The 26,369-nt window shown below is 40.9% G+C and overlaps 1 protein-coding gene across 8 annotated transcripts in view; it reads right to left on the bottom strand.

Annotated features, from left to right (window-relative positions):
- Positions 1–26,369, bottom strand: part of mef2aa (myocyte enhancer factor 2aa) — a 59,445-nt gene that overhangs the window by 14,567 nt on the left and 18,509 nt on the right. For 6 of the 8 annotated variants that reach the window (XM_075469800.1, XM_075469807.1, XM_075469802.1 and 3 more), the window contains 3 exons: positions 24,962–25,173; positions 17,404–17,607; positions 339–473 (listed from right to left, as the gene is read on the bottom strand). In XM_075469800.1, coding sequence (XP_075325915.1) covers positions 339–473; positions 17,404–17,607; positions 24,962–25,015 — 393 coding nt within the window. In that variant the 5' untranslated portion in view covers positions 25,016–25,173. Of the gene's footprint in view, positions 1–338; positions 474–540; positions 673–17,403; positions 17,608–24,961; positions 25,174–26,369 lie in introns of all 8 variants that reach the window. The other 2 variants (XM_075469806.1, XM_075469808.1) reach the window with 1 other exon arrangement.

The following is a 26,369-nucleotide window of genomic DNA, read 5'->3' as shown; positions in this document are numbered from 1 at the left end:
CTCTTTAATTTATGACAACCATATCCATGATAATAGGATGTAATCTTTCTAGCAGAAGCGTGCAACATTCCACCTGTTCATGAAATGTGATCTTATCAGGGTGTGTCAAAATATCAGCTGCAAAACAAATCATCAAAACATAAGAAACAAATGCACACCCAGTAGAAAGGGGGGCATTAATCTTTAGGTAGTGTAGTTCTGGAAAAAGTTAACAGAGATTCTGGAGGAGGAACGTAAAAAGGAAAAAGTTAAATGAATTAAAAACCAAAAAAAAAAAAAAGAGAGAAAATCCTTTGTGCCACAAAGCCAAGCAAGAACATTGCATTTACAGTACTTACGATTTTATGATTTCTCATCATATTATCAAACTCCTCATTAATTTTTTTATACTTTTCTTCTGTGTGAGGAGTGAGGACATATGAGGCATCGGGGTCCGGGCTATCACAACCTCTGTGTTCTTTCTTGTTTAGCGCCTGTAGTGAACATCAACATAAAGACAGGAATCAACACAAAACAGCAGGGGACAAAGGAAGTACTTACACCACAGCGCTTGTACATTAAATCACTGTCTTCGCTTAGTTTGCTGAAATGGTCGTCCATGAGGGGGCTGTGCCCAAAACAGTCATCAGGATCAGGACTAGCACAGTCATTATGGCCTTTGTTTCTCAATTTCTGAAATGAAATTGCACAATTGAAAAGACATAGTATACAAGACGTGGTGCTATGTTATTGCTGCTTGTCACCTACAATACTGTGCAAAAGTTTTAGGCTCCTTTGATGCTAAGGAGGCATCTAATCTGACCCAAATTCATTCTGCATCAAGACTCATGAAGAACAGAAGCCCTGCAGCTTATGGGGTAACATCATCACAAAGACCTGATCAATTACCATTATTGTGTCAGCCTGGAATTAAACATAAACATAGACACAGACTGAATTTACAAAATAGCTACAGCATTCTGTCCAAGATGCTTCGAACAACATACCAGTTTGATCTTGATCTTTACTGTTTTAAAGGCATTAAATGGGTCATTAAATGACAAAACACTTTGTGTGAAGTTACTCAACCACAGGTATGAAATTCATCTGAAACTTCTGTACAGTACTGCGCTTTAGCAGAAGTCCTTTTTTGTTTGCAATAGAACAAAAATAAATGCTACAACAATGCTGGGTTAAACTGTAGTTCAACACAAGACTTTAAAACCTGGAAAAACCGAGATCTTGCTTCATATTCTTTCACTCTTCGTTTTAGGAAAAGCAAAATATATTCCTCTCCTCTTCTCAGTTTTTTCTCCCTCCTTTATGATTGCCCTTCCAAATCTTCATCTCTGTCTGTTCTTCCTTCTCTGTGTGTGTGTTTGCATTTTTCATTACATTTCGGTTATCATAAGCTATCCATCTGGATGATGGCACATCCAGTCTGTAATTCTGTATGGTTGTCACTCGTGGGATCTTATCAAAGTTAATGCATGAATGTGGTTAAATATGCTTATTTGAGCATGAAATTGTGCAATTATCATGAAAGGAGAGAGCTCAGAAGTACATAGTGTGGTGTGTCGTGGCGTTATAAAGAGCCTATTCTGACTTTGTGGGGGGGGAAACATGTAGCACAACTAAACAAATAAACACAACACTGTGCCCCTTTGCTCACTTTCTTACACGCTGTTCTTTGCTCCTCATTAAAGCTCTGAATAGCTGTGTTAACAAGACTTGCTGACAGCATGTGACAGCTTGTGATATCAAAGAATTGTACATCAAAACATGATTTATGTGTGGCTCTCAAGTCTCCTCTATCGGGCTGCTGCAGGTCCACAGCAGCGCCCTGCCCTGTCTGTGGGTTGCCTCGGAGGCCTCGTCTCTACAGGAAGGTCACTGACTCCTGTGGATGTGGGGGTCAGAGTGGGAACCAGAAGAGGAACCTTCACACACTAATGAGACCCTACTCTCTGTTTCTGGTCCTCATCACCCAGCAAAGTGTAAAATGTGCCTGTGTGTGTGTGTGTGTGTGTGTGTGTGTGTGTCTGTGTAACTGATAGAAACAGAAAATAGTGAGAGTGTGCGGTGCATATGTGCAATGTCTGATGGTTGTGTGTGTGGCAAGTAGAAAGGGGTGGGGGTGGAGACTGTTTCGACAGCTGCTGCATCCTCTGACAGCAATGTGACAGTACGTTTAGGTCTGTGCAGACAATGTGGCTAACCCAACGCTGCTCACCACAACCTCAGTATAAGCTACATTTCCTTAAACCCATGCCATGGCTCTATGAGATTCCCGTATAATTCTAGTGAAAAATCCCTAACCGTTCACTCCATTCCTGTGTATTTACGAGCCCATGAGTGAAGAGTATTTTGAGGCACAAAAACAATGTTAATCTGCATTGTGCAGACAGAACTGTGCTGCTGTAGACAGCTGAGATAGAAAAAGGAAGTTCAGAAAAACACCCACATCTCTTCAAACATAAGTGTCCACAATGCCCAGAGGAGACCAAGACAGAGAGGTCCTCTAGATAATGAATGACCATTGCTGTACCACAGATGCATTACTGTTTGGTGTGGTACAGAGTAGAGGCATTCTTCTCATTCTATGAAAACGCCTTGCTGGTTCATTTCCTGTTTACTGAAAGAACCCTCTTTAGTTAGGGTCCTGAAAGGCCTGTGTTTACTGGGGTTAAGCTATGCACTTTCTCCACCAGTGAGCCAAAGATCCCATCTCAACCTGCAAATTTAAGCTCCAACCTGCTCATTATGGGAATATCTTGGTCGGACTGGTCGATCTGTGTGAGATGGGCTGGGCTGTTCTACTTTCACAATAAGCCTGGCCAGCCTTCAGCACGTCCCACCCATAGGCCCAAGCCAATTAGGGAGGGGCTGCAGCAGCACTGTGGGTGAGCAGGAACCAAATTGCAGCACTCAAGGGCAGGCAGAACTCAGTTCTGTTCTACGATACACGAAATCAGTCAATACAATATAAATATTCTTCAAAACGATGCATTAAAGGTATTGTGTTTGCCCAAATAAGTTTAAATGGTTAATAATCTTTTTGGTGTTGAAATGAGTATAACATTAAAAGCCTGGGAGAGGAGGGAAGAAATTCTTTATTTCTTATGTGAATTCTCTATTCACATAACTTGGCATGATTTGGGCGCCCCACAGACACTTCCCACAGCTTCCAGTAAATGGTTCACTAAATAAGCACATGGCCAAACAGGTGCACCTCTATCCAAACACCTGCCACGACCTGGCTCCCCATGCTGGCCAATCAGAGACCACCCTGCAGAGCCATGACCATAGCAGGGGGCAGCCCTAAAGCCACCCGACCCCAGATCAACTCTGTTCTTTCGTGTCAATGCTGCTCACTGCTCCAAACACTAGTGTTCTTAAATGGTAAAGGAAAAAGTTGGGTTTTTTTTTGCATTATGAAGGCAGCTTTAAAATGTCTCTCAAACATTGAATCACGCTGTGGGGTTTGTACTTTGCAAAGTATAGTTGGCCTGGCGTGAATGCAACTGAGGCTGGGACTTTGAGAAGCATTTCTAAGAAAGATATGGGCTGTTGGTCACAGGAAAGGGCCACAAAGACTACAGACAAGGGAACTTTGGTAATCTATTCACAAGGCCCTGAGAGTCTCACAAAGATGAGTGGGAACATGGCCAGCTGCTGTTTTCTCAGAGCAGTCCAAACCTGTATGAACAGAAATTTGGCTCTTCAAATAAAGATAAATCTCTGAGTAACTGGGAACAAAACCTACTGGCCACCATTGTCTATGAGTGCATGAATTTCAGTCGGTTTGCTTATGTGATGATTCAACTTCACTTAAAAAAACATATTCCAATGCAGAAGGCCTTGAAGGTAGCTTATTGGAAGAAAACACGTCTCTGTCATCTCTATCTGAGCCCTAGTTATTAACCTTGTTGTTACCATGGGAAACATTCAGCAGAGTAATTGCCTCCTCAGGTTTGCAGTATACACACAGAAAAGGAGGCTGCACTGCAGTGAAAGGTAACCTTGCATTCAATTTTCATTTGATATCAAGATAAATTAATATTACCAGGACATCAATGTAAATAGGAATTTGTTCTCAATGATTTGCCTGGTAAAAAAAGATAAGATAATAAAATAAAATAAAATAAAGGAGAAGAAGAATGTGTTTTTTTAATCAATTCAACATGCTGAATAGTTGAGACAAATAATTTGGGTCAAATGGTGTCACGACACACATTTATGCTTAAGTCTGAACATTAGATCTACTTTTCAGTATTGTACTCACATTGCATGAGGGTAGAAATAAAACCTAAACCATTGCATAAACCACCTACATCGCCTCTTTCTTGAGTGGTACTTTCAGTAAAATGGGCCAGAGCAATTTACCCTACCACTGTAAGTCTTGGAAAACCATTTCATTCTGATGTTTCTGCTCTCTTGTGTCAAGAGAGCTTTCTGCATTTAACTTATTCATGTACTGTATGGTACTGTACATGAATAGAAGGCAGAGTGAAAGAAGAAAGATAGTGGTTATGTATAAAGGCTCAGCTTCAAATTTGTAGGGGGAGAAATGAGGACATGAGAAGGCTCTTTCTGTAGTCTCTCCCACTGACTCTGAATCACAGCAAAGGGCTATACTTAAAGTAGCTTTCACTATTGGTGGAGCATCATCTGATCTACGACTGCTCCATCACAGCTCTGATACAGGCCCTCCATGGCAAAACAGCTTTTAGTGTAATAAAGTGGAGTACATCATGAATGTTTAATCCATGTAGTGTTTGTTCCAGTCCTCTCTTAAGTACAGAGGAGCTATATTTTAACTGGTTGTTGTGCAGCGGCCACCCCTCACCTCATTTAAGCCAGGTCCTCGGGCCCTCTGCCTCTGCAGAGCTATGAATTAGCCCTTGTGCCTGCCGCTGCACCAAGCAAGGTAGCGTACTAATCCTCATGACATCACTATTGTGTCCAAGCTGTTCCGTATAATGTGCTTATCAAAGGGCTTCTTTGAGTGTGAACGCACTAGGAAATCAGCATGGAGAGCTGGCTGATAGGAAGGCTTTCATCTGCTAAGGAATATTTCTGCTCTTACATAACATCTTAAGAGACTTTCACCACCATCATGTTCCCTTTCCCCTGTGGTGCTGTCGTCTTCACTTGAGGGGACTAAAAGGCCTCTTTAGTGTGGCATCTGTGCTCTGTATGCCATGGTCCACCACTTGGTTACTGTAATGTAGGAGACTTCTCTCTCATTTTTCACCACCTACTGTGAGATGGGAGCAAGGGACTATTAGATAGAGGCCACTATAATTCCCAGACATATCTTGTTTAATCTCATGACCATTACACATTACAGAGTGGAATGATATCAGGATATGAGACTGGATTCATGTCCTTCCTTTTGCACACTCCATTGTGTTGTTACTCAGTGGACAGGAAGAGCAGCAGTAGGAGGCGAGCTCTCAGTTTTACTGTCTGCATTGCATGTCCACGGTTTCTCTTGCAGCTGTGAAAAAAACAATATATGGCGGGAAACAACTGAATGGTTAGTGAATTAAAGGTGGAATCATTTCCAAAAGCCATGAAGTTAAAAGATGAGATATTATTTTCATCTCTTACAGTTCCATAAAATAAAAATGGGATAATGGCTCAATGCAAACGTTTGGGCATCATTAGTACTTGCTAACACTACTTTGGAAAAGTCAAAGTCTTTCAATTCTTGATTTTTGGGATTGTTGCCCATTCGTTGAAAAAAATTCCAGCTGGTATCTTTTGAGGTAGCCCACTGGGGATTGTGAGATGTATTTAGTACCATTACCCTCTTTTAGGGACCATCATCTTTTCATCTTCATTATTTACAGATAGTGTGATAATTAATTCTTGTGTCTACCAGTGAAACGTTTCCTGTGCCAAGAACAGGACTGATCCAACCCTTGTTTACCAGTTAAAAATGTGCTCTTATACTGAACTCTGCATCCCTTTTCTCCAGACACACCTCTGCTCATTGCAGTCAAGAAGTTAAAATCTGACATCACAAGTTGACAGGACATGTTTCCATAACAAAATCGGCCTGCTCAGATATTCATGTCAAAACGTCTAACCGTCTCTTTTGCGGTGAGGACGCAGAACACGTTTTTCTCTTATGCCTCTACAGAGAAGGTCATATTTTTTTCAGGTGTATCTCTGTATAACGTTTTCTCAATTTGACCTCAAACATTAAACTGCCATTTCTTTGTTACATTCCAAATCATTGAAATGGCTACCAAAAAAAAGCTTGGCTATCATCTTAGACTTTTGCTGTGCGGATATCAATTATTTCAACTTCCAGAGGAAGCGAATTAGAGGAGCCCATTGTTGAGGATCTCTGGGCAAGGGCTGAGGAGTCAAAGTAAAAAGAAACTTTTCTAAGCTCAAATATCTTAAGGTTTTGAATGGTGAATGAATGGTGCTCCTACAATTCTTTAAAATAAAATATTACATTTAGCTTGAATTGGCTGTTGAAAAGGATGTTTCATTTTTGTTTATACTCATCTTGTTTGGGAGCCAAAACGTTTTCTTGCCATTGCACTATATACAGTGAGATTCAGTCCCATCTAACATCACCTCGACAATGTATGATCACAGTGAACAATGACATCAAAGTTAGACGGCTATACATCTTAAAGTGAGTCATCCATGTACAACTTACAGACATCTTAGATCCTTTTACTTGAGACCTACTTGTTATATGTCATAGTGTAAACTGCAAATGATAACCTGCATCTGACGGACAAGATTCCCAATTCAATTAAGCTTATTGAATTATCTCAGTGCTGAATATTTGCTGTGCAGCGAGCAGATTCTTTAGAGATTTCTGTTCTGAAACTGTGGCGAGTGACTGACTAACAAAGCTATTAGCTGCCACAGTCCGAAAAAAAAATCTATTAACAAGAAGCAATTCAACTTCAAATTGAGAATGAAGGCAATCCAGTGTCATAAAATAGAGTGAGAACACAGAATGTTTCACATTAAAAAACGTATACGTACATACAACGATGGCACGCAGATCACTGAGACTTCCTAACCATTTTGCTCCGCTTCTCTGTCTTCCTCTCTCTCTGATCATTGAGCGGATCATTAGCTGTCAGGGCTATTGAAACCATACCCCCAACCCTGAACTCCCATTCCTGCTTGCCACTAAAATATTCATGAGGACAATTAGGAGTTCCGATAAGGCGAGTACGGAGGGCTGGGGGGCGTGCGGCATGAGAGGGCAGGATGTGCCAGCAGGACGTCAGTTCTGCAACACTCTAAACCCCGACCACAGACCTGTCCTCATCAATCTGAGACCCAGCAGCCTCCCTCTCTGCCCCCAGTAAGGCCAGGCAGTCAGAAGAAGATGGAACAGTGCCAGCAAACCCCCTCTTTGCACCCCTATACCAGCAGGCTTAGCTCTGTCCTCGCCTTTGGGCCGGAGGGGTTGGCCGCACAGCTTGAACAGTGGGAGGAGGGTGGCACAAGGGCAAGCTGGTTGTCGCACGATCTAACTCACACAAGCTGTTGTGCACGAAGGCAAAGACTCATTTCACTCACACAGGAAGGTCATTGAACATAAAGGATGGACATGGCTTGTGGTTCTAATGATCTTTAGCATAACTACTACCACTGCTCCTATGTAGCTAGATAAAACCAAATTAGGTCAACATATGACCTATTTCATGTGGTTCATGGCACAATCTATGCCAGGTGTGTGGTTTAAAAAGTTGCACATAATGCATTGTTACATGTCATGCAACACAATGAATCATGTTGTGTTTCAGAAAGCAGTTAATTCATGAAGCTAATGCAAAATATAGCAGATTGTGCACAGAGACGGACCTCTTTCAAGGTAAAGATAGATATAAAATCTTAAATCATGTTTTTCATGTTTGGCAAACGAAAGAGGACATAGAAGCCATAGTTCTCCCTTATAAAATGATTTAATGCGAATCCAGAAACATGGGGCATAATATGATTCAGGGACGATACATTTTTATACAAAAAAAATGACCTGGGAATTACAAGTATTCTTGGTACTTCCTAACATAGTACATATACATTTGATATACCTGTTCAACTTTGCTTTTACACTTTGATATAAAAGTCAAATATTTGTTGGGGTAATCTTGCCAAGTTGGCATCTTATCACGACTCTTATTCTCAGCATTATGTGAACAAAGCTGTTTCTTTCAACTACACTGTGCGATCAGATATCTTTACTAATAAATCTGGCAAAAGGTGTTGTAATTACTTTTGACAGGGCAATGTTGTGACTAAGCTGGGGTGGCAAAAAGTCATTATCGTTATTATTATATTCATCTTGTGTGCTGTGCTAACATTCCTAGCGTCCCAAAACTCATCATGCTGTCTCACCAGGTGAGCGTTCAGATCTGTCGCACCACTGCTGCAATAAATCGATGCTCGGAGGTTTTTTGTCCGTTGCTTCTTCTCTCTTAAAATAAATCTAAAGGATTTCAATAGATCTGATGTTAGATTTGATGGTGCATTGTTTTAACCGTGCCACAGTTAACAAGTACATCAGACATCTTGCACTTGTTGAATGGCTAACGAACAACATCAACGGTGGGTGTACGTGCCGATCTCATAGTTGGGGACTCGCCAGCTGATAAAATAGTGAGCAGACTCAGCTCACGCTGCACATTGTGTCCGCATGCGTGTTATGGTCCCAATCTTAGGTTTTACTCTGACAATTGGCGTGGAAATTTCACACTTACTCTGTGAATCTGCAGACAAATCTCAGTTTGTTAATCGACTGTTAAATCTAGAATCGCACCATCAACCAGTTTATGGTACATTTTATTCAATCAAGGGGCCAGTGTGCAGATGTAATTAAATCTTTGAGATTAAATTAAAGTTCTACTTTGCACTGGTGAATATACACACCCCTAACGACTGCCTATCTGCTTTAACTTTAAGAACAATCGTATCTTCAGAAAGAATAGGACAAGTGAACATGCTTTGACTCTAGGTACAATATAAGACTTATGTTCACACTAAATATTTCCTCTCTTTCTATGTTGTTTTTTTACTCGTCATACTAAACAACTACCATTGTAGTTCTGGTCCCCCTCAGTTTGCTATTTTGCAAACATGAGAAAACCAGGAAACTTTTGAACGGGCATTGAAAATAGAGGTAGTCTGGATGAAAGATAGTATGCATTCCTGGTTAAATTACAACTCTTACATTTGGTTCCCTGTGGTGAGAAAAGTGATTTTTTATTTTTAATTTTTTAAGTCCAGATTCTGAGATGAAGCATTTCTAATTTCAAACTCCGGAGCCTTAGCTCATTAGTGTCACTGAAAGTATAATGTTTAGATGAAGGTACCACGTCTTCTGGTCTCTGTTGTTGTGTCTCTTTTTCCTGTAAGCTGTCTAAAACCCATGGTTTGAAATGAGACATATGCAACATAGTTGAGAGGGAGGAAAAAAAGCTCTGACGTCAATGAAGCAGGACATGTGCCAAAAGCAAAAATCTCTTAGCAGTAACCTGGTAACAAGCATCACACACACACACGCACACGCATGCACTGAGTAGGGACATATAAGACAATGAGACGCAGTACACGATGGACAAAATGACAGTGCTTGCCAATGGAGTAAAGCTACTTAGCAATTCAAAAAGAACAGGGAAAACAGAAAGCAGGGACGCTGCTGGTTATGGTCAGTTTACTTCCAGTGATCAAACTAATTAAACTACAGCTCCACAATAAAGGACACTGATGTTAGAGATTAGTCTATGGCAATAAAGCTGATGAGCATAACTAAAATTGCTTCATTACACTCAGAGAACTCCAAAAGAAGACTGGTGACCCTTTTTTTTTCCCACTAAAAGCCCAGAGGAAAAGAAGTCCTTGTCCTATAAAAAGGGACACTTTGAAACTCAGCATGTTGCTCGCAACAGAACCATTAGTACTGCTCGCTGTGGAGAAGGAACACTTTATAGAGAACTCTCACCAAACTATTTCATGAGAGCTATTAGTGTGAAGATGTGAGGCTGCAAGCCGTAGCTGGAGAAATAAATACTTAAATAAATCTACATCACCACATACCATAATTTTGTAGTTCTTCACATACAAGAATCTTACATGCCACATACTAGTGGAGCTAAATACTATGACCGTAACTAACAAAATCAGTATTTCAGTGGTCAAAGAAAGCTTCTCTCTTCTGTTTTCGCTCTAACATTTATTTTCTATTTTCATCATTTCCTACTGCACGAGTCTAAAAATACACACTGGTGCTGTATGAAAAGGCGGTGCGTTTGTTTTGACAAGTAACATAACTTAACTCTAAAGCCCGCCCTGAAACGCAAGTGGCTTCTCCAGATACCCAGAAAACTGAATACATCCAGAAGATTTTAGGCCAAATGAGGGGGAGGTAACAGGACCTCAAGAACATCCTTATGAGCTACGGTTTAATAGGTTTTGCAATTATGTGGTACTAAGTGACAATCTATGACATTATCACAGGACAGCATGATGTAGAACTATAATGACCATTATTAAACATAAAACGTTCCAAAATTAATATTTACGGTCATGGAAAGTACTATGACAACAAAACTTCTACCAAACTTCATAATTTCTTGAGAAATAATTTCTCATTTTGAATCTGATGCAAGCAATGTTTTTTGGGGGGGAGGTGTCATAGTTTTTCATTTTAATGTGCTAAATGTTTTTAATCCTTAATTTACGGGCAGGTGGCTTTAGCACACAGACTATTTTATTTCAAAGCCATGCATCTGTAATATGGCTTACATTGTGTTGCTGAAATAAGCAACATCTTCCCTAAAAGAAAAAAATCTTTGTTATCTTTAATGGTGTAAGTTACACATACTGTGTACTGATGTATCTCCATGCAATCATAGATGCTCGCTTTTAAACAATGCACTAATAACAAGCCGGCAGTTCTTGCTTATTTTTAGCCAGGATAATGTGGTGTCTAATATTTCAAAAGGAAATTTACAATTCAGATTTTTCAGATGACAGAAGAGTTGCAAACAACGTCTCAGTGCAGGCTGCGAGTCAGATATTTATTCAGACTTTCTAAATCTCATGATGGTTTAATTTTATTCCCAATTACACTATGGGAATTATATATATACATATATATATACCGTATATATATATATATATATATATATATACACATATATATTGAATAAAGCTGAATTGTAATTTGTTTTTATTGACTTTTTATACAGCATCCCAACTTTTGGAGAAATGGGATTTTATGAAAAAAATGTTAATACCGGTCCAATAAATCATAGATGCCCAAAAGTGCACATGTTTTCTTCTGTAATATTAAAAATGAGCAGGCAGAAATTTTCATATATATTGAAAAGCCCTGGAAAATCAACATCAACCCAATAAATCTATGTCAACAGCAATGACATTTGATTTAGCTTAAAGGGGATATCTCATCATTGCTGCTGTGAGCTCTGCGGTGCAACAGTCCGGGAGATAGAGCGAAGTAGGAGGATGCTGGTGAAGACCTAGAGGTGGATATTAACCTTTATGGAGACCTGGATTTAAGTCATTTAACCTATTGCTTTGATAAACTCTTTTGAATACCACACTAAAGGAGAAACATAAAAACTTTATTTTTATTTGTCTCAGTCAAAGAGAAAAGTCTCAATTTAAAACTTTTCATTCTTACATCATATAAATTGTAAGTGCAACCTATAGAATTTGTTTCTGAATTGTGTTTTTAATTCTGCTGTTTTAAGACTTTGTAGACACGCAAGGAAGTTATAGATAATGACAGAAATCCCATAGAAATAACGAGCTATTCAGCCAGTAAGTAAGTAATCTACCTTAGACACACACGTTTAATTCACGATAGTCGACTTTTCTAGCAGCTCACTTGTGTTTAAAAAAAATAAATAAGATAGAAAAAATTCCGCCAACCGTTTTTTCTGAAGACTTAAACCACAAACCAAAAACTGAATCTTACAGAGCTGACTGAAATACTTGTTTAGTTAACTTAATAAATGGACTGTGAGAAGAAGTGGGTGAAGACCATGTCTAAATATTACTGCTAATTTGTCTTAGTGAATGGCTTATTTGAGCTTTTCTGAAACACATAAATGCTCAATTTACAAAACCTTATGGATTTTAGCTCTGCCTTCACTGATCACTGAAGAAGAAACCGAGCAGTGGAAACCTGAGCAGTGAAGCCGATTCCCAGCCACAGATCAAACGTCAAGGGAAGAAGGAAAAGCAATCCTAAACTCCGATGACGGACGTTTTGAACTTCACAAACAGACTTTATGCAGTTTTTCAAAAATCAAGACAAAGAATCTGAAACCCAGCCTTGTATAAATTCTTCCTCCTTGGAAATCTAAACAATTAAGTGAGACCATAAGTGGGTAGTGAGGTGGCTGTTTCCAGAGAAAAACACTCTGTTTTGAAAGGAAGTGATGTCAGCTATGCTTCTGACAACAGCGATGTCAGTTTCTTCGGCATATATAGACAAAGACAGAAAATAGTAATCAATGCACTTAACAGCAACAAAGGCGCAAAAACATCATACTGTCTGCAGCAACCAGCTTTAACTGGTCTAACACAACAGCAGATATCAACACTACAGCTTAAACTGAGGAACAATAGTGAACTATTTCATCTATCTTGCCATTGTTAACATATGGACATCCATTCACTTTATAAAGAACACCCAATAGTTTGCACAAACACTGAATCTTTGAAAATACTACACTCATAACATGTGTTTTTTTTAAATATTCAAAGATTTGTGTTTACTGTTCACCAACACAAATTAACTAGAGACCACAATATCCTCGACAGACTTCAGAGGGGACTGAGAACTGATCTATTACATATTTTCAAGGCTGCAGCTCTTTTCTCCCATAAATATTTAATCAGAAATTCTGCTGATGAAGGGATGGAATAAATTAACATGCAAACTATGTTTTTGTTCAAGCAAAGATGGCAAGGAGGCCAAAATCAAAAAAAAAAATTAAGTCATCTCATAATTGTTTAGTTGTAATCTAAACTCTGATCTCTGATCAGCCCCAACAGCCATCCTGAGAATGCTTGTTTTTGTGAAAAAAAAGTTTAAAAAAAAAGCTGTTTAAATTCCAGTTCTAACTAATATTAGGTCTCAAATTCCACTTATCAAATGAAATGAATAAAAAGATAAATCAGATTCAGAGAGTGCAGGTTTTGGGCATTTTTCTGCTCATTTTTTTCATTTGGTGGTCTTTCATCTCCCTCCCAACCCACTCTCAGCTCGTTCCCCAGCCTCCTTTTCCAATGAGCCACCGGCATGAGGATAATTGATCAATCATGCTAATTGAAGAGTCTGGACAGCTAGACCACCATAGCAGATGTGCCAATTTGCATTCATTAAGTTCGAAATGAGCCTTAATCACTGCTCAGCCTTTGATTGACGAACATAAATATCTCCTGCCTGAAACTCGTGGTGCCCATTCAGCCCCAAGCTTTATAACAGATTCATTCCATAACTGATAACATTTATTTGTCTTTGAGTTTCGTGCCACTGGAAATACACTTCTGAAACACAGAGTCTCATCTAATGTATCGATGGACTCCCCTTGTTTAAAAAATACGGTAAGAACTTGTGAAAAGGCTCAATTCAGATGACAACACAAGGCCTGACATTCAGTAATGGTCAGCATTTACATATCTTATTAATACGCCTCCATTTCTAACAAAAGTTGAGAGTGACCGTGAAATAAAACCTGATGGAAATTACCTGATGCTCATTTCCTCTCACTCCTTCATAAAAGAAGAGGCAAATGTCTGTTTTTCTCAAGTCACCACAACAATGGCCAACCCCTCTTTATTATGAGGGAGATAAGCAGAATTTCCCTATGAATGATCGCCGAGAGTTTACTCTCCCAAATCATCAGGGTAAACACATAAAGGAGAGTGGTGAAATGTCAGTTCTTTGCATATAGCACAGTCGGTTATTTACAAGGCCTTGGTATTTTACAAAGATTGCATTCCAAAATTGGGTTACAGCCCATTCACAACCTTGATTTTATAGGATTACAGTTAAGTGTTGCCTTAATGTTGATTCCATGTGCCTGGAAACCTGATTAATCTTAACCCGTACAATGTACCTTAATTGTGCTGAATTACTCAAATAGAGGACAGATAGCTGCCAAATGGTGCCTCTGAAGTTACTACCTCATTTCAACGTCTCTCCTGGATAAACAGGGATCTTTCTGTGTGCAGGAGAACAGTGCAAGGTTATCGTGGAGCATGAGCAAAATCTCATTATCTCCAAGCAGAGACAGGAGTAAGACTAAATATTATTAGATTAATCTAATGACTTACAGCAGCATTTTCATTTGTGGTATAAACAGAATTCAATAAGTAATACAATAGAAACAAGCCTAAAAAACCTTCTTTTATGAATGCTATGCCCATTTACAACTATATCAAATAACACATTTGCTTCCAAAGAAGAATAAAAATGATAATATTTTGTCTTGGATAAAAAGGTTTGACACACATTCAGAGATTGTACACCACAGCTCATCTGTCACCTGGGGTGTTGGTAAGGTTAACACATGCAGACATGCACCATCCCGCACACCACACACCGGCGAAAAATCTGAGCCTACTGCTCTGCTTTGGACTGCGGGCCAAGTTTGAGACAAAGTCCACAGCCCTCCACTGGGTTATCAAACTGTGGCCAAGGCATGCATCCATCTGTGGAAAACATGGAGACTGTTCTCCCACACTGCACAGCTCAGCCTTTATCTACAGATGGTACTACTGAGCAGGAATGTGACCTTTGATTTAGGTTCTCACATGGAAAGAGCTTACCAATGAAAAGTGGGAGAGGATTTATCTTGCCTCCCAAACTGAACAAATGAGAACATGGTTGTTTGCGTGGACCAGATTGGTTTAACGCAATTTAAGAATTTAGATAAGTGTCCAGTGTAAGTGTCCTCATGTGAAGCCCATTTCACTGGATAAATGGGGGAGGGGTGGATTCTTCCCATCATTACAACTGCTTCAACTCCTCAGTGGAGTTTACAAGGAAGTGTTTAGCTGTGGTGTAGCGCAGAGATCAGAAATACAGACGGTTCGGATTAGGATTTCTGTTGAAAGATGATCAGATCATAGCTTCCACAGTTCACTGCGATTGTGTGGCGATGCTGCGAAGCGCACTGAGTCGGCTACTCCAGCCCTGCTCCATTTCTGAAGCTTGAGCACATACCAAGCAGGCAAATGGGAGTTGTGCGTATTCTGCAAAGATGCTAAGTGAGGGAGCTGAGGAAACAGTGTCTTGCTTTTGTCGTCTGTACAGAGTGGCAGCTTCCTTGAGAGCAGCCAGCAGCACTGAATGGGAAATGAGCTCGGGAGCACAGGTTAAAACATTTTGCTCAGTGTACATTCCAGCAACACCATGTGGTTCACAGAAATATACAGCAGAGGAACACATGCAAAGAATGTGGTAAATCGCTCAGTGAGTAAATTATGACCTGATCTCTAAAAGTATCGTTTTGATATTCTAAGCAAGGTAATACTTTTATTTCCATCTAATACAGTTTCAAATAGAAAAATGAACACAAAAAATTACACATTTTTGGGCACCCTGCATGGTCACTATCTAATTAGTGTTTAGTAAGTACATCCTCTTTGCCAAGTAAAATACCTTGTGAAAAAACTTTGGATTCAGCTCCAAGTCTTTCAGTTCTTGTTTGTAATTTTAACTTAATATTCTGATAAAGGCTTTTAGCTCTCTGGGATTTTCATTTAGTCTTGCATGCGCCGCTTCTCTGAGGTCTCTCAACAGTTTTTTTTATGATATTTTGGGTTAATGAGGGGCACGGCAAATCCATTGGTTTGTGCCTCCTGAGGTAGCCCGTTGTAGATGCTGGGGTGTTGTGGAAGCCACCACCTTTACATATATGTTATATTTATTAGAATCCTTTCTTCCTTCTACAAGTTCCCTGTGCCACTGATTGTAACACAAGCCAAAAGCTTGACTGAACCAGTTGAAGAAATAATCCGTTTAAAAAAAAATTCTGAAGCTTTCTTTTTATTTTACCAGGGATTCCTATCCTTTTGTAGCCTGAGGAGTCAACCAGCTGATAGGTAGTTCATAACGCCACACTCAGAGGAAGGGTCTGGAGCAAGTCTTCTTTGAAATGAGACAGCTTCCAGAGTCACGACAAAAACAAGTCTGTGGTCACTGTTATGTAACGAATGCATGCATGTATCTTTTATGCAGGAGAGCCCTTGCTCTGCTTTGAAGGCCCCTGGTGGAGGAGTGACTGCATGAGGATGCCAGAACACTCCTCTGCAGCTCTGCCAAGCAGGTAATTCACAAGCAGAAGCAGCATGAATAAAAGATAATGGGCCACAGCTGACTCCTTTATGCTGCATGCAATTTCACTAATTCCTCCAAGTGAGTCTTTTCAAAGCAAAGATTCTTGATTTTTTGTTTCCTATCTCGCCCATCTTAAACTCATAAAGTCTCTTAATTGTGCAGTAGCAATAAAAATGCTGTATGTGTAGTGGGCAGGTGGCAGTAACAACCGAGTACAGGGATGCAGTATCCAAAGTCTAATAAAAAGTGTCTTCCTCTATAATCCAAGTATATTTCAAATAATAGCGATAGGGATTAATGGATCATTCAATTCTGACTGTTTGATTTAATCAATAGGCATTAACATACATTGTGTGTTGCTTTCATGTAGTCAGAATGAAGATACCGGCCCTTAAAGCAGATCTTGAATAAGATTAGAAATCACACATGTGCCAGTGCAAGATGTTTGGAACAGGATGCATCTGTAATCATTTTCATTTACTCTGGCTTTTACACTTTTGGCTGACAATTTTGTTCGCTGGCATAACAAGTGGCTCACTCTTCCGCTAGTTACTGGGCATGCCAGAGCTGCCAGGAAACCCAAGTGCTTGTTGAGCTTTATAGAGCGGTATGGAACGCAGTATGATCACTGAAAAATGCTACAGAAATAGTCGCACAAGTCTTGTGTACAGAGGAGTAGCCAGACTATTGTGCCCTAAAGGTATAATATCTATGGGAAACAAGGTCAGCATTGCTGGCCAGCAGTGACTGTGCGTATGCGTGTGCAGAGATAGGTTTTCCACGTCAGTTGATGAACACAAGAGAAGTTTAACTTATCAGGGACCGCAGACCTCCCGTGCACTATCTGCATGGTGTCTAAAAGGAAACTGTTACTTGTTCCTGACTCTTGTATCTACTATTACAGTGTCAACAAAGCAGGCTCACTGCTTTTGCAGGATAAGTATATTTTATAGTCTCATTCCGGGACTAAAATAATTATTGTAGTCTCAATCTAATGAGTGTGAACACAGATTTTGTGTAATAAATCATAAAGAAGTGAAACCAAGCTCACTCACCTCTACAATGTCAGAGTTGGTTCTGCTCTCATGGGGTTCGTTGTACTCTGTGTATTTCAGCAACACTTTGTCCATGTCTGTGCTAGCGTACTGGAACAGTTTGTTAGAGCTGTTGAAAATGATGAGGGCTATCTCACAGTCACATAGTACGCTCAGCTCATAGGCCTTTTTCATCAAGCCAAACTTCCTCTTTGTGAAGGTAACCTGGGGAGCACACAGAAAACAAAGCCATCCATCACAGAAGAAAATGGCTCCTCCAATTCAAAATGAGGATCAAAGTCTTGAGAACAAAAGAGACAGAACTACATCTTTGCTAAGTCTGCGTAAATGTTAGCATGTTTATCAGAACAGAAATCAGTTCTTCTTTATTGTGTCGTGACATCTCTTTAGCAAATTTAAGAACAATACAAGTACAATTCTTGCATGTTATTTTACCAAGTAAAAACATGAAAGAGTTACAAGGTGAAAAAAAAAAACAAGGAGAAAGAACACAGAAAGTAAAACCTTATGGAAAACGTCACATTCCATGAGCCACAAGCAAATACAAGTACACAGTAGGATCGAAATGAAATAGTCAAGCAAGGTCCTTCAGTTGTGCTTAAGTATCAGCAAATTCATAACACCAACAATTCTACTGTAAACAAGGTGACCGAAAACAAACTTGTCCCTCTTTTAAAATGAATGCAGTAACGCAGTGCAGGTCTGAAATGTCTAATTAACAGGCCGGAGGTCAGGGCAAGAGACACGAGTCAGCGAGCTGAGTCAGAGCTTTGGCAACATTAGGGGTCCATACATTACTGCAGCCCCTGACTCCATATACGGAAAGCTATCACCGTAGTGCAGCATAAGCCAAGTAACATGAGCCCTCAGATGGGACTTGGGGTCATACATCACTCCAATGGTAACGCAACCCTCTCTGCAAAGTGACTCTGTCCTGTATCTCTGCAGCTCTGTCTCTGTGGTTGCCTAAGACCCATTCACATATGTCATTATGTTACACCGCCTCTTTACAGTAAGCTACACTCATTTCTCAAACCAAAAACACAATTCGTGGGGAGTTAAGATAGAAATATAGTTGTTTTCTCCTTCGGTTTTACAATGGTTGTTTGCAAGAAATTAGCTTCAGCACGGTCTGTTTTTGAGTGTGTGATTCTTCTGCAATTTGTATTCTACGCCATTGTGGCTTACGAATGTGTGTGTAAAATCTGTCCTACAAAGCTATGGCGGAGTGTGTGAGTCTGTATTCTCTATCAGATTCACTGACCTACAAAGAGAAGAGTTAAGCAGATGAGCTGGCTTTGTTAAACTTTAATTGGTCACAGCTTGCGGCTATACCCTCATTTTGGTAACTGGTATCAGGCAGTGCAATCCTATGTGTTGCATAGTGTGTGTAACACGCAAGCAGTGAAGTCAATCCAGCTGTGATCAATTATTTCAAATCTTCCATTCAACAGGTAACTACACAGGACCATTATCCATGCTCTAAACATAGAGGAGCCTGGCCTCACATCAGTTTCTATTTAATGCACCAATATGACTAAACAGATTCTTGAGTTGACAAGGTCTTGGAATGAAATACCATCGATCCTTAGAAATCAGTAGCCAATTTGAATAAACAGGAAAGAAACTATGCCATTTTCAGGGGGATATGCTGTGACCAGTCTCGGGTCTCTCTCTACCCACTCAGTGTAGTTGCAAGACTAACCCAAATCCTAGTCTCCTCAGATTAAACACCAGAGCTGCCCACTTGCTCTGTCACCTGCTCGCAAATTTGTTTGTTTGTCTAACCAACTGGAAAGCAGGGGACTGCCACGGGGGAAACGATTAACAAATTGTATGCTCTTTAGCAGATGAATGTGCCTGTTAAGCTGTGGAGATGTCACCTTTCAGCAGGAAGCCCAGGATGAGACGGTGAGTGAGGACTTTGTTCCACCTGGATGCATGGCAGAGTGCTGAGTACAGGGCTGCTGACCCAGGCAGCGCTTCATGTCAACCTCAGCAACAGCAGCAGCACTGAGACTTGGTCATTGCACCCATCCAACAAACAAACACACTCCCTCTACAAATGCCAGCTTCTGCTCACACTAACATTAAAGGTGACAACTATTTTATCAGATTGTTCTCCTTATGTTCAGATATCTAAGAATCCAAGCTTAATTTGATAAGTCATGACACAAGAAAGCTCAGAGCGCAGACACCAGCATTCGCAAATATAACCTCTGTCCTCCCCCCATGTTGCCTTAGATGACTGGTGCAACAGTGGAAAACCACAGACATCCTTGAGGTCAAGTGGGAGAGACGCTGGTAACGCTTTCGTTCACCAAGTCAAAGACACCCACAAAGACTCTCAATGTGGCTTTAAAATTTTGAGTCGTATAATAGAATGTCATACACATGTAGTCTAGCTCCCTGACTAATTCATGTAAATCACAATGAAAAGATTAGCCTCGGTATTATAAAGCTCCACCACACACTCTACCAGTGTGTCTTACAGTTGTTCTGGGAAATAAAATGTCAGTGCAAATAAACTGGATCGATTCCAACTTGGGGTCATTATAACAGCTCAGATCGGCGACTGTAACAGCATTTCATTTAGACTGCACGAGGCTGAAAACTCTCTAGAAGCTCTCACGGGTTCAAGATGAGGTGGCAGTTCCGCTCTCAATTCACACTTTTTTTGCATTTCCACCGACTTCCCAAGTGCCCCACAAACACAACATGTTTACAGGGCTTTAAATGAGCGTGGTAATTTTGTTCTTATATGCAGATTTCTTTAACTTGTTACGAATTTGGCATGCTCGCAAGCTGACGAGGCTTCTAAATTAGTGTTTCTGTAAAAAGTCAAAATGAAAAGGTAGTGCTGCGGCTGTGGAAAGTGTGACATCTTTCCCCTGGGTGAGAGTGAAGATTTGACTAAATGAAAGTAGCAGCTGTTGGAAATCTTTGTTTTCTGCAAATGACAAAATTGTATATGTGGAAATTATAAAAAGATTTATGTTGACAAAAAAAATTCACTTGTTGTATCATTTTGGATCACCAGTTGTAATTCATCTCTACAATGTAAAATCATTATAGAGTAGAAGGGTTGGCATGACGCAATGCGAAAACTGATGGAAATGTGACATGATAGCCGGGTGGGTCAAATTTAACCTTCCATCTATATGTAAAATTACATAGTGCGTCTTGAAATAAATACATCTTAAATCTATAGCAAAAAGCCTCTCAGACCAGCTCCACAGACCCATACAGAAGAAAATTATATAGTATATAACAACATATGCTACAACAAACCCAGACAGACACATTCACACCGAGCTGATGTGTCAATCAAAGGGTCTATCAATGTCTATCCTCAGGCAGGGGTGCCAAGATGACAAACCAGACATCTGGGACTGAGAGTGCAGCTGTGACTGGGGCATGGCAGGAGATGTCTGAGTCACTAACACCTTCAGAGGGGGTGAGGAGCTAGAAGCCTTATTAGAACCTCATGTCACCTCTGACGGCCCCCGTGGCAGACATGAGAACGGGCTTGAGAGACAGTGAGATCTGGCACCAGCTGGCAGAGTGACCCGGGCCCTGTGGCTGCTGCCCTGGCTACGCAGTGCCAGAACGTGCAGGCTTGGGAGACAAGCCAGGGCCACCGTGACTGTCTGCCTGGATCAGCTCTCTGGAAAAGAAGACAGCCTCACTACCCCCATGTGGACAAGTCAGGGCTCAGGGGCCTGATCCAGTGGAGGGTATTGACCTTGAAACCTACAGCGGCCATGACTGATCCTATTTACTGGAGAGGATGATATGCTAGTTTACCAAATGTGAGCAAGATTCCTGGAAATATCTCTATCGAAAAACAAGACTGATCCAATTTAAGGATAATTCGCTTGTTTAGCTAATTGAAAACTGATTTCGACAATGTGCTGCATTCCTTAAATTGAACATTCTATTTAAAAAAATCAAAGTGATATTTCATGGAAAATGTTAACTTTCTGTCCTGGACTTTTCAAACAGAAAACGGTTCAATCAAATAAAAAGGGAATAATAATGAGCTATAGCCCATCAGTTTAGAGATGCCTGTCAAAGTCAAATGTCAGTATCAAACTCAATCTCATGTTTTGCGGCTTTACAAACACAGTTTACAAAAAAAAATTCATCATCTGAAACAATGATAATAAATGCAGCAGTTGTCCCATTTAATAGTTTTCCTCTGTCCCTCTACTGCCAACCAACAATATTTTACCCGTCAAACAAATAACAACAACCACCAAGAACTTTGAGATGATTGAGAGGTAAGGAAAAGAAAAAGGAGGGTATGCGCTGTTTTGCTCCCTGGCGAGTGAGCGAGAGAGAGCCACTCTACATGTGCCTACAGGCATCTGACTTACCCGAGCAAAACCCAAAATGAGCCGCAGCAAGGGCAGGCAACCCTCCACCCAGCAGCAAAATCATCAAACTTTTAATGACTTGGACAATTACCCCCAGTGAGCCTGCTTAATGGCATCCAGAGGACGTCACAAGACACTGCTCACTAGGTTTCACCAACGTCTATAATAACCAACAACGCCGACGTGGATCCTTTCCTGTCCACTTACATTGCTGCACTGCAGCAGATAGTCACAATGACTGATGATGGAAGATCCTGGACATCTCATTGCAAGCCACTGCCTGCTTTTATCCAGTATAGAACATGAGATTCAAAACTCCAGAAGTTAGAGAGTATAAATAACTTCTCCTCTTGTAGGCAACATGTAACCTGTTTATCTGAGTCAGGAAGTAAGAACTACTGTATGTAACATGGATGTTAAAACAATGCACAGCCGCAAGTGTGCGAGGCTCCAGTGGGGTGCGTATGACATGAAAGTCATCATCAGAGGACATACACAGGGCTCTTTGTGAACCATCCAGCAATTTGTTGTACCCGTCTTGTCTACTTGTCAACTGACTTGATTCATTGTGTGTGTACGCAGTAGACCTCTTTTTATAGACACTGATCTACTAGCACACAGCAGTCCATATGGACACCATGGAGCATGCACGTTTCTGCAGGCGACCAAAGTTGTTCTGTGCGCGGCTCTACTATCAAGCATAAGTGGTCATCAGTGGGAAGGATACGGAGATGAGGAAAACTGAGGGATGAACGTGTATCTGGGATTCAAAAGGTAATGATTGATGTGAATAACACAAATCAGGAGAATCGTACAGCATGGTGCTGTCTCTCTTTTGCAATCAGCCAAGTCAGAGTGGCTGATGACTGTGCTGATGTGATGGAAAACCATCACTTATGCAGAGCACTGGCTCTTTGCAGTTTTACGACATGCATGACAGGACCTCTGCGTCCTTCATGGATCTGTCTGAGCACCTCCACAGGGCAACATGGCAAAAAAGATATTTTGCGTGAACACTACGCATGACACATGCAGAACTGCAAGGTATCTGTCAGCTTTTCCAATATATTTCATTGCAGTATAAATAAAAGAGTACTATTTGCTATACTCTGAACTCAACACCTGATTAAGTGTGAAATCAGACCTCCTTAACCTGCTGCGCGCTGTCTTTTAAATCCTGAAAGGTTAACAGCCCTCCTAAAACTCTCGAAGTGATAACAGGAGGAAGCCCCTGTTGTCAGCACACAACATCCCGTATAGCAATACTATATAATTAGCCCACTTAAAGGCTTCTTTCATATAAAGTGCTGGAGCATGGAAGGCTAACAGCAGAGTGGCACAAAAATTCAAATTGTTTCCAGACAATGAGGACCATATGCTAATGGCTATTCTCCCTTGGTTAGAAGCACGCCCTAGGGAGCTAGCACTGTGTGCTTCATGACCCAAGGAAAAAGAATATACATACACATACATCACTTTATACCCAATGCTTTATTTTAGCACAGCAGCCTATTGTAATGGCAGACTTTCTGCTGAGCCAGCTAAAGCCAACTAACACAGCTGTAATGCCTGCATTCTGCTGATAAACTTTCCCACAAATTATACAGTGAGAGCCGTTAAAATCTGATGAAAACACTAAACTTTTGGAAACACATTAACAATAAGCTCCGTCTCTCTCTGCAGTTCCCCCTTTATATCGAGCACTATAGAAAAGTGCCCTGGTTTTCTTTTCATATTCTCCATTTCCTCATGTTTTTCATATTGTAGGTCACAGCATCAAGATAGGATACCATAAGACAGGAGTGATTCCTCTTCTTTCACCCCCATCCCGACTTAGATCCCAACCAGAGTCAGGTGTTACCCCGATAATTGAGCCACACTGTGGATTTTCGTTCCACACTTGACTGAACTGCTTTCATCACTTTAACAGTCAGCAACGTGGTCAGAGTACCAACTGAATATCAGCATCAAATTTGTCATGTTTCGAGACCGTGTTAACTAGATGTGCTTTACTTGGATACAGGAAACATAAGCAACCTCATTAATTGGTGTAATTTATCAAAAACTGCACTCATGCCTCTTTATTTCAGCTCTTAAATCAAAGGGAACATAGCTAAATAAGATACAGGCAGGGCTGCTGTGCTATAGATATCAACGCCTGTTATTCCTGTCTCAAACAGAGCCGTGTTGTAATGTGCAGTGTTTTGCTGTTTAGGATTTTATATTTATCATGAGCAGACAGAGAGAATTCCATCTTTCTTCTCCTTTGTGGCGAGCCAGGACCAATTCAGCCAAGGCAAAGAAGGGTGCTGCATGTCTTTCTGACCCACCCTGCAAATGAGAGGGTGCTGTGGTGCGGTGGTTGCTCTTAATTACTACCAAACAGCTGCAAACACACATAGTTACAGTACAGGGGCCCAGCCATACTGACCAGCCAGGGGACAAGCCCTGCAGTGTGAGGAGGCCACAGGCAGCCCGCTGTGCTTTGCGCTACCCACAATTCACTCCCACGCCACGAGGCCCCCGCTGCAGCCCAGCACTCCTGCTGCCTCATCAAGTTCTCCGGTAGAAATTGCAGGGTGGCAGGGGAATTATGTCTGTAAATATGACCACACTGACAATGAAATGTCATGGTCCCTGTTCAGCTGGTTGGGACTTTGGGGAGGGAGGTTTGTCTGTTTCGATCCATGCACAACATGACAGCTGCTGAACTTTGGTCCAAGGCAGAAAGGAAAACAGAAGTAACTCAAACTTTCAGACAACTACAAAGCATCCTGTTTAACAAACTAAGCCCACAAAGTCTTGTCAAGATGACAGAAACTACAACAGAAAAAAGAACACCAGGTCCTCCATGCCAGAGGTTTGGAGAAGACAAGTCCAACCTGTCTTATACTTAAGGAGGTTCCGTTTACTGTCACCTTTTTTTATATTTATTGATATGAAGGTGTGTTAAACGTAGGGGATCCTTGCTTTGTCCATGTGACTGATCGTTTTTATATCAATATACATTATGAAAGTGAATACATTATGTAAACTTAATGTGTATCATGTTTTTAAGTGTATCACAGTTAGGCCCTGTTTCAAGTAGGATAAAGTGTTTACTTGTTCAAAGATGTTTGAACAGTTTCCATACATTTCACACATTCAGTGTGCTCTCGTAGAAAGAAAGCCTTACTCACCTGTCTGTTCCTCTCATCCATGATCCTGGTGATCTGTATCTTCTTCCGTCCCATGGCTGGGTGTTTTCTGGTCTCTAAGACGCCTCAACAATATCAAAACAACACGCTTTCTTCACCCACTCCTCTAGTACATTGTGCAACAGTCTTTCTTCTTGTGTACTCTTTCACTCTTCTCAGTACACTCTTGGCTCTTCAGCAGACCACACCACAATCTGCAGGAGAAGGCAAAAAAAAAATAAAGAATGTTAAGTTGACTAAATGATGTCCCTTTAGGCACTTTATGATGCAGCATGACACTAACATACTATCATTACTTCTATTGCTGTGTGTGACCCTCAGCTGAAGTCAATGAAAATGCTGCTTCTTATTTACTACACAGAGCAACTGAGCCTTATGGACTGAGACCTAATGTGGAGTTATCTACTCTAAGCAATGGGCTTAGTGGCCCATTGTTCAAAGGGAAAAGTCTGGAATATTGATCATTTTATTACATTTTGGGGAGTGGGCTGGATGAGATGAATTGATAAATTTGAAAAAAAAATTAAATTGAGGATAGTGAATACAGTGAGAGGACTGTATTCCTCCAGTAGCGTGATTCTTTTTCAAAGGTAACAAAATACTAGCCTGGGCGAAAGCCGACTGTTGACTCTGTCAAACAGTCTGGGAAAACCCAAGAGGAATCCGTTTCCATGGAGGGCGGGACCTTACCCAGCAACTTAAATTCATTGGAGTAACGGAGTTCCCTTAACCAATCATAATGTTTAGAAATGACGTTCGTTATGCGCCGAGGTTCATGCTTACTCTCGCGAGGCTCTAGCCCGCGAATCACGCTTCCCACATCCGCTTTCATTATACCGGTACCATTTGATAAATCAAACTTTTCCCAAAGCCAGTTGGAAGGAGAGCTACGACATCCTTGCCACTAACAAAATTGACGAGGCATTCCTCTTGCTCTCGTTTTAATTGTGTAATGATCTCCAGAGTTGAGACAACTTCATGGATAGCTTCTAGCGTTCTTCCGTCGCCATGTTTATTTCCGCTGCGGTTGAACTACAATTATATGGACTACAATGGACTCCGCGCGTGAGTTCTGCGTCACCACTCGCAACTGTTTGCTGATTGGCAAAACACTGAGCGAACCGAGGTAGGGGGATTTGGCCAGACTATGTGCGGAGCCAAAATCTTTGGGCGGAAGTACGTAGGATGGCGTCGCCAGGCTAACAAAATACACCTACCGGCCCCTCTAAAACTCACTGGCAAATATAAAATGACCAACATCTTGGATTATCTCTTGGAAGGGAGCAGAACCTTCCTTGAGTGGGAACAACCTATCAACTAGTTTCAACTCGCGTGAATTAGTTAGCTCTGAACTGCTGAGCTAACATTGCTTCTGTACCCGAGAGCACGT

The sequence above is a fragment of the Odontesthes bonariensis genome, chromosome 7 (genome assembly GCF_027942865.1).
Source record: "Odontesthes bonariensis isolate fOdoBon6 chromosome 7, fOdoBon6.hap1, whole genome shotgun sequence".
Lineage (NCBI taxonomy): Eukaryota > Metazoa > Chordata > Actinopteri > Atheriniformes > Atherinopsidae > Odontesthes > Odontesthes bonariensis.
The sequence above is the reverse complement of the archived record's forward strand: the minus strand, read 5'-3'. Positions and strand labels throughout refer to the sequence as shown.